General features: G+C 35.0%; 3 protein-coding genes across 3 annotated transcripts; 1 reads left to right on the forward strand and 2 right to left on the reverse strand.

Annotated features, from left to right (window-relative positions):
* Positions 1 to 11: 11 nt before the first annotated feature.
* Positions 12 to 2,960, forward strand: LOC100251692 (mitochondrial fission 1 protein A). The gene is made up of 5 exons (XM_010653194.2): positions 12 to 233; positions 1,779 to 1,917; positions 2,079 to 2,200; positions 2,459 to 2,522; positions 2,621 to 2,960. The coding sequence occupies exons 1-5, from the start codon at positions 141 to 143 to the stop codon at positions 2,704 to 2,706; spliced, it is 504 nt and encodes a 167-aa protein (XP_010651496.1). The 5' UTR covers positions 12 to 140; the 3' UTR covers positions 2,707 to 2,960.
* A 1,467-nt stretch (positions 2,961 to 4,427) lies between these two features.
* Positions 4,428 to 5,453, reverse strand: LOC100256828 (F-box protein At5g46170). The gene has a single exon (XM_002279422.3). It carries the CDS (start codon positions 5,451 to 5,453, stop codon positions 4,428 to 4,430), a length of 1,026 nt encoding a protein of 341 aa, XP_002279458.1.
* A 10,536-nt stretch (positions 5,454 to 15,989) lies between these two features.
* Positions 15,990 to 16,672, reverse strand: LOC109122825 (uncharacterized). The gene is made up of 2 exons (XM_019220781.2): positions 16,358 to 16,672; positions 15,990 to 16,233 (listed from the first exon to the last, which is right to left on the reverse strand). The coding sequence occupies exons 1-2, from the start codon at positions 16,403 to 16,405 to the stop codon at positions 16,045 to 16,047; spliced, it is 237 nt and encodes a 78-aa protein (XP_019076326.1). The 5' UTR covers positions 16,406 to 16,672; the 3' UTR covers positions 15,990 to 16,044.
* Positions 16,673 to 17,692: the final 1,020 nt, after the last annotated feature.

Below are 17,692 nucleotides of genomic sequence, written 5' to 3' on the forward strand. Positions count from 1 at the left end.
ATAATTATAATTATATTGTTAAAATTAATGATTTTGGGATGGCCTTAGTCTTGCCCCACAAGGACTACAAGTGGGGGTGGGGTTAAGACACTGCGTGTGGGGTGGGGTGCAAGACTCTGCGTGTGATCCTTGAGCCAAAAATGGAAGCAAAGATAGGAAAATTGTTGGATTCCGTCGGCAACTTTTTCACCGGCGCCGATCAGATCCCATGGTGCGACGGTGACATCGTCGCTGTAAGTGCTTTCCCTACACTAAATTCCATCTGGGTCTCAGATTTTGTTCTTTCTTTGTTCTTCTTTCTGGGAATTGAGTTTCGTTTGGATTTTGGTTTCTTCTGTGGATTTTTTTTTCTTTTTTTTGGTTTTTTTCTGGATGTTGTGTTCTTGGCCGAATTCGAGTTACCTATTTCAATTCCTTGCAACCAGAAACATCGTTTTATTTTTATATTAATTCTTTTGCTTTTGTTCTTGGTTGATTTGGAATTTTCAGTTTTCAAATATGAACCCTGCTGTATAACAATCACATTTGTACAAGTTGGGTACATTTTCGAGCTAAGGGACGTTTGGTTTATGGGAAAATACTCGAAAAGAAGTGAAATATTGGAATGTTAATTGGCAGCTGAAAGAGAAATATTCTGTATGAGGCTGTGAAGGCATCAATTTGACTTTTATTACATTTTTAGGGTTTTAGTTTGTGGGTTTTGGGTTTGTTTATCAACTTTTGGCAAAGATTCAAGCTTGGTTGGTGGTGGTTCTGTTGGGAAGGTAGTTTCAGTAACTCATAGGGCCTTGGTACATGGCAGATGGTTTTTGAAGGCAGTTTGGGTGGTAATGAATGCTTGGGCTTGAGACTGACCTACAAGCTGGGAGATAGACGAGGTACATGATGTATCTGCTGGAGAGTATGGATTTTACGGAGAGGTTGAGGAGCTGGATATAGAATCGTATTTCCCAATTCTGGTGAAAAGGAGTTTGACTAGATTTTCAACAGTGGGAGGGCTTTCTCAGTGCGATCTGTTGCCTGCTTTATTGTTCATTTTGGTGATTTGAGGCTTAGAGTAGGACGCCAGGGCAAGCCACAGATGGGGTATGATTCTAGTTTTTAGTTGTAGGGTAGGGAGAACGAGGTGAGGCTGATTGCTTGTTACACACAGATGATAATATAGCTTCAGTAGAAGTGGAAGTGTAACAGCTATATGTTTTAATGTTTCATTGTGTTTCAAGGTGATCTCAAGCTTGAAAATGCACTTGGAGAAGACTCAGTTGATAGTGAACGCTGAGAGAATGGAGGCTGGATATCGGCACTTTTGGGGTTGTAGCATAGAGTGGCTTCCATCTTCTTCTGAAATGGTCCCATTGGGTTTACCCTTGAAAGCTAGATGAGTTTTCAGTTGCAATTGAAAGATTTTGAGAGAACTTGCATGATGGGAAAAACAATGTTTGTTAAAGGGGCTGACATGACCCTCATCAAAAGCATGCTTTCTAGCTTACCATGTATTTTATTTCCATTTTACTTTCTTAGTGGCAAAGACATTGAAAAAGTTGTAGAGGAATTTTCTTTGGAGAATTCCTCAGGAGGGAAGGAAATTTTGTTCAGTCAGTTGGGAGGAGGTTTGTGTTCCCCTGCAATTTGTGGGTTAAGGGCTTTGGTGGTGGCTGAGCTCTGTGACTGTTGCTAAAAGCACTGCTGCATTTTAATGAATCATGCTACATCATGCTCATTTGATGATTTGTTCATTCTGTTTCTTATCGTGTTTTTGACTTCTAATGCATTCATAGGGTTGCGAGAGAGAAGTTGCCGAGGCTGGAAAAGGTTCTTCTGATGAATTGAAGAGCGACTGTATCATGCGTTTATCATGGGCTCTTGTTCACTCAAGACGGCCAGAAGATGTGCAACGTGGTATAGCAATGCTTGAAGGTGTGAACAAATATATGCAAATTCAGAATCTCTCTCTCTCTCTCTCTCTCTCTCTCTTCCCCCACCCAATTCTTTGTCCCACTTGGCTTCTTTCCTGTGGGGTTGAATTTCCCTGAATGATGTTTCGAGTGTCTGATGACTCAAAAACTTGTCAATGGCAGCTTCATTGGCTGGCACTAACAGTCCCCTGCAGAAGAGAGAAAAGATGTACCTTATTGCTGTTGGGTATTACAGAAGTGGGGACTATTCAAGGAGTAGGCAGCTTGTGGAATGCTGTTTGGAGGTCTGATCTTCAATTGTTACAGCTTTCAACTTGTTTGTTCATTCCATTAACAATTGCTTTATGATGTTTCTTCTACATTGTCTGAGTTTTCTAATCATACCTGTGCTCTAATTTCATCCTTTCAAACTATCGGATCTCCATAATGCATATGTTCTTATTAAGTACATACATAACAACGTGGTTTGGGCAGTGCAGTCCACTCTTCTCATAATTGTGTTTGCAATATTGCATTATATTACATGAGTGTGTTTTTTGCAGATTGCACCTGATTGGAGGCAGGCCCAAACCCTTAAGAAAACAATTGAAGACCGAATTAAGAAAGGTAGGAATTGATATATATCATCCTTGCCCTTCATTTGTCCTTTGACCTGAGTTTCTGGAACCACTGACATTGTATTTTTTTTCCCCTAAAAAATGCAGATGGTGTAATCGGTATAGGTATTGCTGCAACAGTTGTAGGAGTCGTGGTGGGCGGGATTGCAGCAGCTTTTGCTCGTAAGAACTGACCCAACACCTCTCATCCATGTTATACATATTGGATCCTTGAATTCAATTGCTAATCTTGTGCTCATTTTAGAACTTCCCTTTGGAGAACAATCAAAGTATTCATAGAGCTTGAAACAAGTATTACCAGAATGCATCTTTACTGCACTGTTTTCTCTATGCTTATGTACAGAACATACTGTAACTGATAGTCCTTACTTTTGGTTTTAAAAGAAGCCTGAAACTATATGAAGTTACTAGCATTTCTATCTGTTCATGGTATGTGTTTTGCACATAAATATTAAAGTATGCCTGGGGTTGAAGCTCCCTTTGCTATTAAATAGTAAGCTTGATTGTTGGGTGGAACTTCTTTTGTCATGAAATATGTATGGCATGGATTTCAGTGAGACGTTTCATAGAATTCCAAAGGAAAGAAAGTCTAGAAAAGCTTGATGTTTCTCCAGAGAATGAAATGGAAAACCTAGAATTTGTTCTAAAAAAAAGTCATCTGTTTTCAGATCAAATTCTCAAAACAAAATGTTTTTCAGAACACCTAGAATTTTTTTTTTTAAATATTTTTCATGATGAAATTAAGTATGAGAAAATATTTTTCTTTCCTGGGTACTTTTCCCCAAGCAAACATAGCCCTAGGGAATTAATTTAAATGATTCCTATAGTAACACTCCATAAATGCTACTTTGAAAATAATCATTTATTATATAATATAATATTAGAAATATTGATATAGGTTATTAGAGTACCTTCTAGCAGAGTCATCTAAATTTATAAAATAAAAAAGTGGGGCCACATTCAGTGACATCAGCCAGCTGAATATTGGACACATGATTTAAGGAAAAGGGGCGCAGATGTTTTCTTGAAAGGACATTGAGAAATACAAGGGGCATTGGAAGGCTGAAAGGCTTGATATGGAAAGTTGAAACCACCAGCCAGCCGACACTCAAGTCCATGGTTTTGGCATCAAAACAGTGAGAAAATTAAAAACCCACATCCAAAACAGCTGGCTCTTTAACTTCTTCCAATCCCTTCTCTCCCTCTTTATATCAAACATGGTTACTCACAAAACCCTCAAACCAACCCCCCACCCCCCCATTATCAAGTTTCATGGCTTCTCTTGTTCTTCTCTTGTCTGAACTTCTCAAACCCCAAACCACTGACCCATATGCTGCAACATCACTGCCTTCTTCATGTTCTTCTTCTTCTTCCTCAAATGCCAAAAGGGTGACAGCAGAGTACTCCACCATGGTTGATCAAGAACCCAAGGAGGAGATGAGGGTCTCTGTGGAGCTGGTTTGGCCTTAAAAATTGGGTTATGGTCACATAGTCTGTGTATAGAGTTCTTCAACTGGTTAGTCAGCTCTGGATATTTGCAATGTAATTTTGATTGACTGCTTCTTGTTTATCAGCCATTTTCAATTTTGTTGTATATCTTTCTCCTCCACCCGATCCTTTTCTTTTCTCTCGAATCCTCCTGGATACATATGGATTGATTCATGGAAATTTGTGGAAAAACATTTATTTAAAGAAAATCAATATCATCCAAAGGACACATGCAAGCTTTTCGAACATAAAAAAAATGAAGAGAAAATTAGATAAGTTGGATAATAAAATAATAAATATTACCAATTTATTTTTATTTAAAAAATAATCAAACAATAAAATGAATTAAAAAATGGATTACTATCTTCATTATCTTAATTACAAGTAAATTTTGTAATGCCAAGACTTATAATGAATCCATCTCAATCTTGTAAGGCTTCTTCTCCTTCAGCATCTCTCTCACAGCTTCCCTCAAATCCTCTTCTTCCTCTTCCCCCTCAAAACAATCTCCCAAACCTTCATCCTCACTCTCCATTTTCATCGTCCTCTCCGCTGGTCTGATGACAATAAGCGTTGCCCCATTCATCACACGCCCAGAAGCTGGCAACTCTAGGACGGGCACATGCCACAGTTTCACACGCACTGCTGGAACCATTGTTCTCTCCACTGGTGCTGTGGGGTTCATGCTTCTTCTCAGCTCCTTGAATTGTTCTTCTCCCATGATCAGCCTTCCTTGTTTACTCGAATCTGAAATCATTACACTCTGGGGATTCATGGGGATGTCTGCAATGATCTGTTTCAACAACCAGTGCCTTGTGGATGCTGCAATCAAACTTGATATCATCCACACAACTCTCGTCTTCAGCTCGTCGGTTGCCGACATGGGCTCATGAAGTTGCTTGTGCTTTTTGTGAGAACTTGGAGTTGAGCTACTTCTATGGAAAGATGTTGCCCCTAGTACCACACAGCTCTCGAGTTCTCTCCCAAACTCAGCTTTCCACCTAAGGAAATAATCAGTACCCTTGGACCCCAGCTCGTCGCCATGGCAAGGAAGTTGAATACTCAGCCTCTTAATGTTAATGAAATTCCTTAGAACTTCCGTGGTAAACTGGTATGTTTCATCTTCATCTGAGTTCACCGACAGTTTTGGGACGACTGTTTGGTACAGGAACTGAAGCGGTTTGGTGATGAATTTGCCGACCAGATACTTTAGGAAGACGATGAAAAAAGTACCACGCTTGGGTTTGGAGTTGTTTGAAGAAGGAACTATGAGTGAAACATTGTCGGTTTGGGGAATAAGGGAAGCGAATCGCTTGGAGACCACAGAGCACCTGCAGAGGGACTTGGCGTCCAGGACCTTGTTGAAGATGAGGGTGACAAGCTCATCTGAGAGGCGATCAAAATGATCATCTGGGCCTTGATCCTCATTCATTCCTTAATTTCTGTCAAAGATGATGAAAAGGGAGTTGGTCTTCGATCCTCTTGTTCTGGACTAGGATTCACCTGTGCTTCCCATATATAATATTTGTACGTCTGTCTGTGGCGGTTCCTAGAAGGCTTTCTGGGCGGTTACGCGGCCCGAAATTAACAGGCAAATGTCTTTGAACCAACACGTGTTCTTTTTTTTTTTTGGGTTTATGTTTCCTTCTTTGAATTTGCTTTCTCAGGTTTGGTGACACCGCGGCTGGAAAAAAAAAAAAAAAAACAGAAAGAAATTGCAGAGGATTGCTGACATGGCAGCCTCATCCAACTAGCCAGGAGATGAATGAGACCGACTGCATATGAAAAGTATGCACATTGGATTACCCATTATTATTTGTTAATATATACCTACCAGTTCTATTCAAAGTAGGCGAGAATGGTGGTTATGCACATGTATATAATTGGTGTGAGTCATGACCCAGTCATTGATCAGATGATTAATGCGGTTGGGACCAGGGCATTTCCCTCTTCTCTGGCAGCTGAAAACAGCCCAAACCTTCTCCTAAGTCAATTTTACCAAGGTTTAGCAAGGGTTTAAGTGCTTTCTTAACCAAAAGTTTGTTTTGTCATTAACAATTGACGAAGAATACTAATTGGGAGAAAAAAAAGAAGAAGAAAAATAGTAAACACACAAAACATACATGATGATACGATGATTTATATGGTTTCATTTAAAGTCTATATTTCTGGGTGAAGATAAAGAAGAACTTTCATTATTGTTGAAAAAGATTGCAACCCTAAAAATCTTAGATCCCAGGATCTCAATTACACCCCGAAAGATACTATATCTTCTAATATATTTTCTTAATCACGTAAGAAGCTTTTATATTGAAAATTAATTGTATGAAGCATCATGATTGACTTTTCTATTTTCTTTTATAGTGAATTGTCAAAGATGTTTATTCATAAAACAATATCTTATCACATAAGATTTCCTTTATGATAATAGGAAACTTCTTTACATGAATATCATGGTAAGAAATTATCAATGACTTTCCAATTAACTCAAAATAAAAATTTGAAACATTTTATAATAATTTCCACTTTGACCTAAATTCTAAATATCACACAAACCTAAAAGTCTCCCTTGTTGCTTTGCTCCCACACCTCTAAGGGGCTTTCAAATACTACCAACACTGATTAGGCCTAGGCAAGGCTTGAACTTAATTGTAGGAACAATCATCATATGTGTTGGATTATCCACAATAAGGATCTTTTTCACTATATTCAATAGCACTTTGTGCAATAACATCACTAGTAATGAAATGTATTCTAACATCAATATTTTTGGTCATCTCATGAGACATTTAATTTTTAATCAAATGTATGACACTTTGGCTATCATAATATACAACAATCAACTCATATTATAAGCCTAAATCGCTAACCAAACTCCTAGGCTAAATAGATTTTTTTCATTGCTTTTGTGGTTGCCATGTAAGGTTATTTTCCAACCAATAACACTACCACATGAAGTGAATACATACTTTGTTAGAAATCTTCTTCCATCCAAATCTTCACCATAGTTAGAATCAACATAACCAACAATTGCTTCAAAGATGTGTGTCACTACTTTTATCATATACAAAGACAACATGCAATGTTCTTTTCAATTATCAAAGTATCCATTTCATTACTTGCCAATGGATTTTTCCAGGGTGAGCTATATATATACTCACCACACTACTGCATGTGAAATATTTGGCCTATTACAAACTATAGTATACATGTATATATACTAGCATAAGGAACGTTTGACATGCACTTCCCTTCTTCCTCAATTTGTGGTCATAAAGTACTTGAAAGCTTGAAGTGAGCTATTACAAGATTATGTAGTGGTTTTGACCCTTGCATTCTAAAGTGTTCTAATACTTTCTCAATGTACTTCTTTTGTGGTAAGTACAATTTCAATGCTTCTCAATCTTTATGAATCTCCATGTATACCTAATATTTTCTTTGTAGCTTCAAAGTATTTTATTTCAAACTCTCCCCTAAGTTGAGTTTTTAACTTGTTGATCTCAAATATATTCTTGAAGGCAATTAACATATCATGAATATATAACAATAATATAAATGAAAGGATTATCAAACAATTCCTTGTGATAAACACAATTGTTTACTAACTCTTATATTAACCATTACTCATCATAAAAGTATTAAACCTTTTATACCACTACCTAAAAAATTGTTTAAACTTTTTAGTAATAATGAATCCCTCAAGTTGATGCATATTAATTTATTCTTTCAACTCACTATAGACCTCAAAATTGGTCATGAGCCCATTTTTTTTGTTTAAAATTCCACTCAAAGAGGCACACTACCTCAAACCCATGAGAAATCATGATATATATCTTGAAAATATCTATTATCACCTACTTTAATCAATAATAACCCATTTCTTAGGAAATATATGACATCTTTAGGGTTTCATTTGTAGGATGTCAAAGCCACTAAAAACTGTAGTACTAGTTCAATCTTCTTTCAAAGTTGAGAGCTCATATAATATATAATATAGTAATTTGGTAAATCATCACTATCTAATAACCAATATCATGTTTTATTATAGGTTATGTCCAATGTGTAACCACACACATTATCTTCTATGAAACTCTTAACACACCTAGGCCATTTAAACTACAAGTGATGTAGACCTGAATGCTCATCATCACAATACATAAATGAGAGAGTGAAAATAAAATCAAAATTATAATATAAATATTAATAAAATCTATTTATTGTTACTCATATCATGCTTTAAGGGCTCTATCCCATTAGGAAGTTAGGATGAAAACAACTCATACTCTCACGTGTATTCAATGATAATATCGAGGAAAATCGTAGTGGTTGAAGAAGTCAATTTGTAGAATTGGCTCTGATTATAAGTCTAGCTTATCACAACTATTCATCGAAAGGACAAATTGAAAGGAATGTGAGCTGTAGTTAAATGAGCTATTTTATACTCATTTACAACTGCCCTTATGGTCATCGCAACAAATAGAACCTTTTCTTCTTTCTTTAAATAGATTATTATTGAGTTTTCTTTCTTTGTCTACTAGGGTATCTATTGATGTTTTAAGTTTTAGGTTGATAATTTTGTTCCATTTCCTACTGTGAAGGATCAATACATCATATTTCCAAGGGCAATTAATTTCAACGGTTTCAAGGTTAATAAATTAATTTCTAAGTATGTATATATTTGAGTTATTAAGGTTTAAACATTATTAATAACTATAAAAAAACTATATAACTTAGGTTTGACAAACGAATGTTCAAGACTTTCGATCAATCGAACAATCGAACAATCGAAGAGAGCATCCAAACATCTTTCAAGACTTTCAAATACTCATCATCAAGGAATGTTCAAGCATTCTCCTTAATATTCAAACATTCCATGTAGAACGTTTGAACCTTGTTGGCTAATTTTCATGTTGTTCATTATGTATATCATGTTTTTGGAGATTATTTTGTAAAGTTAAGATAATAATTGTTATATATATATATAATAAGTTTTAAAATTGAATAGTTAGGACATGGGATCGGCCATCTTTATAGCCTAAGAAGAACTCCATCTCTCAATCTTTGAAAAGCATTATTTAAAGAATTTTATTTTTTATTTTTTGGTGATCTAAGGTTGAAGATTTGAGTCATTAAAGGCCCAATACAATTTTTGAGGTGATCCAATAATAAGCAAGCATGACGGAGTGAGTGTTTATTCACTTATTATTTGAGGTGAATTGAAAATTATTCAAATTTTGTTTTGTAACACAAAATTGAAGACAAATGAAACTCTAACATGCCCCAATTAAGGACAAGGAGAAAGGAAAAACAACCTAGCAACTGGTCCAATCAATTTGGTTCACCAAAGTGACCACCACCAATAACATTTTTAGTTAATGGAAGTAAGACGGTTAACTCTGGTTATGCATTGATTATCATGCCCTCAACAAAGTCACGATACACCCTAAGAAGAAAGAGTTTCCGGTTAGGTCAATCTTTATGCCTTCTTAGCATATTTAGTGAATTATTTATTAATTGTAATTTTATGTACAAGAGAAAGTAAAATTTCTAAGTACTAAAACTTAAAATGAATTAATCTCCATAATGTATAGCTTCTTGTCCTTCACCATCTCTCTCATTGCTTCATTAAAAGCCTCCTCCTATTCCTCCCCATGAAAAGCCGGCGCCCCTGCCAGAAAATCACTATCACTCTCCATTTTCATCTATGGATCAACCGGTACCGGCCATCCGATGATGACAAGCGTCGCTCCTTGCATTACACGGCCTGATTCTGGTAACTCCAGCACAGACACGTACTACAGCTTCACCCTCAGAGCTGGAACCCTAGTCCTCTCCATTGATGAGTTTACACAAGTTCTCAACTCCTCAAGCAGTTCCTGTCTCATCCATAGCCTCCCTTGTTTACTTGCATCAGCAATCACCACACCACGAAGCATCTTATGATCATTGTTGTCAACAAACTGTTTCAACAAGCAATGCCTTGCAGAAGCAGCAAACAAACTCGATATCATCCACATAACTCTCAGTTTCAGCTCATCAGCAGTCAATGATTTGTAGTACTCCTCATGAATGCTTGAAATTGTGTCATTTCTTTGGAAAGATGTTGCACCAAGTAACACACAGCTTTCAAGCTCCCTCCCAAACTCAGCTTTCCATTTCAGCAAAGAATCAGCGCTGTTTGATGATCTGAGCCCACCACCATGACAAGGAAGTTGGATATGCAGACAATTTATTTCACTGAAATGTTTTAGAACTCCAGCAATTTGGTGTACTGAATCTTCACTCAAATCCAAGGTCCCAGACGATTTTTGGAGGACTATTTGTTGAAGGAATTGAAGGGGTCTGACAAGAATCTTTAAGAAGTCCACAAACAAGCCTTGGTTGGGTATGGATTTGGGAGGACAACTTTCAAGAAGAACCATATATGGTAGTCTGGGGAATAAGGGCAGAAAATCGCTTGGAGACTGCATAGCACCTGCAGAGAGATTTGGCGTCTAGGACTCTGTTGAAGATGAGAGGAAGGACTTCATCAGATAGGCACTCAAAGTGGTCTTCAAGTTCTTGTATACACGCCTAGGAACAAAGCAATGAATGATACAGATCATATTGACTTTACACCGTGGAATAATCCACCCAAAATGTATGCCGACATTGAAGAATTTTCTTTGTCTGATTTGGTACCCATGGTTTTAAAACGAAAAGTGGATATTCGTCTGCGTGGCAAGCTTATCTAACCGGACGTGTAAGCTAAAATGTGGTACCAAAAGCTAATAATAATTTGTCAATGCCATGGAAAGTGATGCATCTTGGTGTTGACGATACATTATTATTAGGGAAGATAATATTAAAATGTAGATAGGGAGATGGGGATACAAAAAAATTAATATTAAAATAAAAATCAATGAATAAAAATACAAAATAATAAAATTAAGATATAGGATGATGCTATTTGAATAGTTTTAGGAAAATATTAAATAAATAAAAAACATTAAAATTTTTATTTTATTATATATTTTTTACTTTTACTTTATTTTTTTTGGCAGTTTTGTGTAAGGCTACAACTTGGTCAGGTTGATGACTAACCCGAACCCAATCAAAATGAAGAAATAATCAACTTGAACTCAAGCCAATTTGAATTTTAATCCAAAATACTTAACTCAAATCTAATCCAACCTTATTTTTTTAAGTTTGAGGGTTGCATAATTTAAATTCTATCTATTATTTTATTTTAATGTATTTATATGAAAATTTAAATAATAAATAAGATAAAATTTTAAAATAATAACTAAAGAATAACTATAAATTTTTATATCATATAAAATGATATTTAAAAAAAACGAATAATATTATATAGGATAAGAAACATTATAAATATTATAAAAATATTAAATCAAATTCATGTTAGGTTTAGGTTGTTTAAATCTTACTCTAATCTCGATCCAAATTAAACTCCGATTAAAAAAACTTAACTCTAATGATACAAAATGATTGTTTAAACCAAAGAGGCTTGAGGTTGGATTGGAGCCTCATGTTGAAACTGTACCCATACTTCTGTGGATCCAAATATTGGCAAAGTGTTCACATTACTTTTCAATAGTGGGACCTACTATTAATTGATTTGTACCTACCATATTTGCTCTTAAAAATTAAAATAGGACATGTGCCACAGAGGACTCATCACTAATTCAATTTAATGATGAATGCAATTGGGACAAGACAACTTCCTTCCCTACACTGCCAAACCTTGCCAAGTGGCCCAAGCCTAAGCAATTACTAATAAATGGGCAGGAGTGGGTTGTCTATTTCCATTGTTATCAAGGGATTGTGAGTTCATTCTGGGTGCAAGAGAAGATTAACTGAGTTTGAGTATCAGGGTATTAGCAACTGGGGTCAATTTGATTGCAACCGTAGGGGGCCCTTTGTTTTGTGGGTCTAGAGTCAAGACACTTTTCTGAGTGATAAAAGTAGTTAACCCATGTGGGTATAGCTGAGAAAGGTTGCACTTATTTTTATATAGTATGACCAACCCAATTAATCATGGGTCTCCCATTTTGGTTAAGTCAACTGCCTCTTTGCTTGGGCGATGTTCATGGATTTTGTAATCATTCATGTTAGTAAAATCAAATATAATTAAAAAAATAAAATATTTAAAGTAATACACATGAAGCATTTGTGACTCAGGTTTATAAACTACAAGAAAGCATAAAATTCCATTTGATAAGAGAAAAATTTGTACTCCTACAAATTAAAATGAATTCATCTCCATCAAGTAAGGCTTCTTCTCTTTCAAAATCTCCCTCACAGCTTCACAAAGAGCCTCTGCTTCCTCCTCTCCATCAAAAGCACCTGCCAACAGATCGCCATCACTCTTCATCTTCATCACTTGATTCAGTGGCCTAATCACAATAAGTGTAGCTCCCTTCATCACACACCCAGAAGCTGGAAGCTCTAACAGAGGCACATACCATAGCTTTATGCAAATAGCTGGAAGCTTAGTCCTCTCCAATGGCGGCCGCGTGTTCACACACTTTCTCAACTCCTTAAATTGATCTTCCCCCATACGTAGCCTCCCTTGTTTACTCCCATCCTCAATTACCAAGCTCCGAAGCATCATAGGATTGTCTGCAATGATCTGTTTCAACAAGCAATGCCTGGCGGATGCAGCAAACAAACACGATATCATCCATGCGACCCTCAACTTCAGCTCATCTGTGGCCAAACTAGACTCGTGAAGTCGATCTTGCCTTTTGGGAATTCTTGAAATCTTGTTACTTCTTTCGAAATATGTTGCACCTAGTACCACACAGCTCTCCAGTTCTCTCCCGAACTCAGCCTCCCACTTTAGCAAAGAACCAGTGCCATTTGCTCCCAGCTCGCCTCCATGGCTAGGAAGCTGGATATGGAGACTTGTAATGTGACTGAAATTCTTAAGTACTTCACTAGAAAAATGATGGATTGAGCCTTCATTGGAGTGGAAGCTCACAGATGATTGTGGGAGGACTATTTGGTGAAGGAATTGAAGGAGTTTGGCAATGAAGTTGGTAACCTGCAGACTGTTACCAAAATTCAGAAAAAGGCCACGATTTGGTTTGGATTTGGGGGGAGGAATTGTAAGTAAAACAGCATCAACTAGGGGAATAAGGGAAGCAAAACGCTTGGACACCGCGGAGCATCTGCAGAGAGATTCGGCGTCTAGGACCTTGCTGAAAATGAGAGAAAGGAGCTCATCCGAGAGCCCATCAAAATGATCATCTTCATTGTGATCCGGCTTCATGTATGTTTGGATTCTTTGCTATTAACCATAGATTGAAATGATCCGGTTCTTGACCACCTCCATATATATAAGTCCAGAGATAATTTGGAAGAAGAAGGGTTCATTTATTATGACAGCACTCTCATTCAACTGCAAGTGTGAAAGTAACAATGATCCAACATAGCATGACAGTAACTTGTCAACGCTACAAATAGTGATGCACACATGTGTTTGATGGGTAATTATCTGTTTGATTGATCAACATATTCTATATATAGAATGGTTATTGCAGGTAAATTTGAGACTCATGAGGTTGAAGGAGGAGGAGGTGAGATGTATGCATCAAAGTTGAAACTCTCGCATAAGAAGTCAATGAGGTTAGATATGAGCACAGTTGGTACCCAACCATTGACCTATTGCTAGGCAGCTCAAGCCACAGCTCCAAACCTTTCCAACATATGCACCTTATCGAGGCTTCTATTATCAACCAAGGCGTAAATCTTATTAACCGATTGTCCTGGACAGTTTCCAATTATTTGTTTGGAAAAGTCTGGCTAGGGGGTGTACTCACCAATCACCTAAGAGAGCAGGCATTTAGACATACTAGTAATGAGGTCCATTGTGGTAGGTGTTTTCATTTATGTGAACGTACATCATCCAAGTCCCCAAAGTTTTGTAGGACTCATGACCATTATATAAGATTCGTACGTGTGATTAATTAGCCTTAATCCCAGAAAAATTCATACTCAAAACATCTACTTTGCCACATAATTTTGGAAAGGAGATTGTGTTATTTCATTAATGGATGTATGTTAATTTTAATTAAGAGACTCGGCTTTTAGTTTAAGAGCAACATCGTTGCAATCCAATAATTTTTCCTTCAATATATCCATGACCTTGAGTGCACAATTTCTCCTCCAACATGTACCAATTGTCGACTTTGACTATGAAAATTATCTAATTTAATTGGTATTTAAATAAATAGATTAAGGTGATTTTTTCTTTTACTTAAATTTAAATAGAACTTAATTTAACTTAATTCTAAATACAACTTAATATATTAATTCTATTATTCTATTGCTATTAAATATCAAGTATTAACAGGATGATTGTCATGTTGAAATTATATTTTGGTTGTTTAGAAAAATTATTTTTAACATTATATAAAAAGTCAAATATTTTGTGAGTGTTTGAAAAATTAATTTAGTAACTTAAAATGACTTAATAATTTAATTTAAGTTATTAAGTAAATTATGTTTGATAAAATAACTTAATAGTATAATTTAAAGTAAAAAACAACTTTAAGTAGAAAGTAAAAATAATTAATTTATTTTTAAGTTCACATTTTTATTTATCTTTTTACTCTTATTTGCTTTAATTGTCTTCACGATCTCCTTCATTATTCCATGACTTTTACTGTTACTTGACCTCTTTTGGCCTAATTATAATTTATGATGATAAATATATCAATTTAATAATTTAAAATAAGTTTTAGGTTAATTTTATCAAACAATTCTAACACTTAAAGTAAAAATTAATTAATAAGTTTGAAGTTAACAATTTAAGTATAATTTAATTTAAAGTTAACTTAAATCATTAAATAATAAGTATTAAGTTTTACTAAACACCTTATCTTTTTCTATTCAGTTAAAAAAATTTAAAAACTAAATAAGTAAAAAAAAAAAAGTAAAAAACAAAAATTTAAAATCTGAAATCGAATTGTATTTAATATTAAGTTAAAAAAATCAAACACCGCCTGAACTTTTATAACATTTAATATCATCACCATTTAAGTGAATCATTCCAAACTGAAGTGAGACATTATTATACCCAACAAAAATATAAAATTTCAAATGAGAAAGATTACCAAATTGATTTTTAGAAACAAATTAATCTTATCAATATGAATTTGATTCATTTATGCCTTTTAATTTCCACAACCGAAGTCAACTGCTTGAGCTATTAAGTGCCAAAATAAAATGACCCCACACTGAAAATGAGATAAAACCAATTGATCAATATCCTCCCTCACACTTGTGATGGAAGTCCCTTTCCATCATGTCCATGAAACGAGGCTCACCAAATAATTTCTTTCTTTTTTCCCCAACCATCCATCCATGATCTTCATTTGATGTCAAAGAAGATACATCAGATGCTTAGATATTAAAAATATCTACAAAAATTACGATGCTATTTTTTTTTTCAAAAAATTTAGTGTAAGAAAATATTAGACCATCCACTAACATCACAAAATAAGATTACCCCCATATAATTAAAATAAGTTTCTTAATGACCCTAAAATAATCAGCACAAGGCAAATTGATCATGTGTCACTAATTGTATAACAATTTACAGTGTACGTCCTAACCAACTCGATTATCTTAGCAGGTTTTTCTTGGCATAAGTCATTATCCTTCATAATAACTAAAAGTAGAGCATATTAAGAGTTCATTTTATAGTAATTTTAGGAAATATTGTTTTTACTTTAAAAATTGGTTTTGAAAAAAATTAGGTATTTTATAAAATTTAAAAAACATTTTTAAAAATCTAAAAAACATTTTTAAAAATCTAAAAAATTACTTGTACTATCGAAAAATCATTTATAGTATTTTTGGAGAAATTTTATATACATAATTTTTCTAAAAATACATTCATTAAAAAAATACTCTAAAAACACTACCAAAAGTACTCTAAATCTATATCATGAGTCTATAATTGAAAATTGAAAATTGAATATTGTTTGAAGTAAAATTTTTTACAAAAATGCAAATTAATGAGAAACTAGAGTCTCGAAACAATGAAGCCCATCAAACTCGGGTGCAAACCATGGCGACTCAGATGGTCTCGATTTCTTCTTATCTTCTTCTTCTTCCTTTTTCTCCTTCTTCTTCTCCGATGTTAATGTTTCAGGCCTTTCAATCATGTCCTTCTTCTCAACCCTCGGAGCTCGTCCAACACCCTACAAATCCACCCAAAAAAAAAGAAAAAGAAAAAAAAAAGAAAAAAAAAAAGGGAACGCGACATCTCAAAAACATCAGAGAAAAAAAAAGGGGAATAGATTATGTAATAAAGTTGTTGGTTACCTCAGTAGCATAGATGGCCATGGCAGCAAAACTAGAGGAAATGGGCATTTGCAGAACAGTGGGCGTCAAGAAAGAGAAGTTCAAGAAATAAAGGAAGGGGATGGGATTGCAGGTGTAGAGAGAGATGTGTATATAAAAGGAGATATTTTGTAAAGAAAGAGGTTGAAAGGCGGTTGTTTGTCAGCTTAATTTGTCTTCTGGGTCGGCGGAGCAATGAAAACGTGAGTCAACCGTTTCTGAAATCCATTTAGGATTTTGAGAATAGAGAGTAAAATATATGTTCACGAAAGAAATGCTGAGGATGGCTGGGGGTCATGACGGCAGCTTTGTTGTCCAAGAGTCTCATTGGGTGGTGGTTAACTAACAATCATAAGGATAAAATCCATGACTGCTATCTGTGGATTTTCTCCTTTGTTAATGTTCCACCCCAACCTAAAAAGCAAAGCCCAAAAAAGGGCCAATCCAAGATTCAGTCATACCCTCGTCTACATAAATGCTATAGAAAGGCTAAGGGTGTGTTTGGGCACGTTTTTTAAAACATTTCTAATGTGATTGTTGACTTGGAAATTGATTAAAAAAATGCCACTTAATCTTATTTGATGTTTTTTTGTTAAAGCTTTTGATTCATTTTATTGATTGTAAGGTAGGGTTGTAAATATTGGATTGATTAGGTATATGAATGTTATTTATTCACATATTGATGTATTGATTTGTAAAGGTTCTAGAATCTTAATTAAATAATTTTTTTAATAGTTTTTTGCTTGTTAGATATTGTTTGATTTGCAAAATATTTAGGGAACTGAATATTAAGTTTATGCTTATTAGCTTGACTAGTCTGACTAACCTGAGCATAAATCTATTAATCTGAGCGTAACAAATTTAAACTTGAGTTTAGAAAAATAAGTTTGTGAAAGATGGTATGAATTTTGGCTTCTAAAAGATGTAGATAAAGGATTCTCTGCGCCAAAAAGATTTGTATCTATCATTGGGAAAGAAACCAAAATTTATGGATGAAAATGAATGGGATTTGCTCGATTGCCAAGCCTTTGTTTCGATTAGGTTAACCTTATCAAAATTAGTTGCTTTTAAGATAAAAAAAACAAGAGCATGACATGTCCCTCATGGTCACCCTATCCAGTATGTATGAACAACCTTCTACAATAAATAAGGTATACCTAATTATGAAGCTCTTTAATTTGAAGATGCTTGAGAATAAAAATTTTAAGCAACATTTGAATTAATTAGCTAGTGAGACAGATTGCAATAAGAGCACTACAAAGTATGTGTTTACTAGGGATACTTATAACTATTAGTTGGATTTCACACTTTAGGCCT

Source organism: Vitis vinifera, chromosome 6 (genome assembly GCF_030704535.1).
Source record: "Vitis vinifera cultivar Pinot Noir 40024 chromosome 6, ASM3070453v1".
Classification (NCBI taxonomy): Eukaryota; Viridiplantae; Streptophyta; class Magnoliopsida; order Vitales; family Vitaceae; genus Vitis; species Vitis vinifera.

Excerpts from the sequence above, each read along its gene's own strand:
- LOC109122825 (XM_019220781.2), bottom strand. The coding sequence starts at position 16,405 with ATGCCCATTTCCTCTAGTTTTGCTGCCATGGCCATCTATGCTACTGAG. Across the intron at positions 16,234-16,357 it reads TGGCCATCTATGCTACTGAG|GGTGTTGGACGAGCTCCGAG; the intron begins GTAACCAACAAC and ends GTGGATTTGTAG.
- LOC100251692 (XM_010653194.2), top strand. The coding sequence starts at position 141 with ATGGAAGCAAAGATAGGAAAATTGTTGGATTCCGTCGGCAACTTTTTC. Across the intron at positions 234-1,778 it reads GCGACGGTGACATCGTCGCT|GGTTGCGAGAGAGAAGTTGC; the intron begins GTAAGTGCTTTC and ends ATGCATTCATAG. Across the intron at positions 2,523-2,620 it reads TGAAGACCGAATTAAGAAAG|ATGGTGTAATCGGTATAGGT; the intron begins GTAGGAATTGAT and ends TAAAAAATGCAG.
- LOC100256828 (XM_002279422.3), bottom strand. The coding sequence starts at position 5,453 with ATGAATGAGGATCAAGGCCCAGATGATCATTTTGATCGCCTCTCAGAT.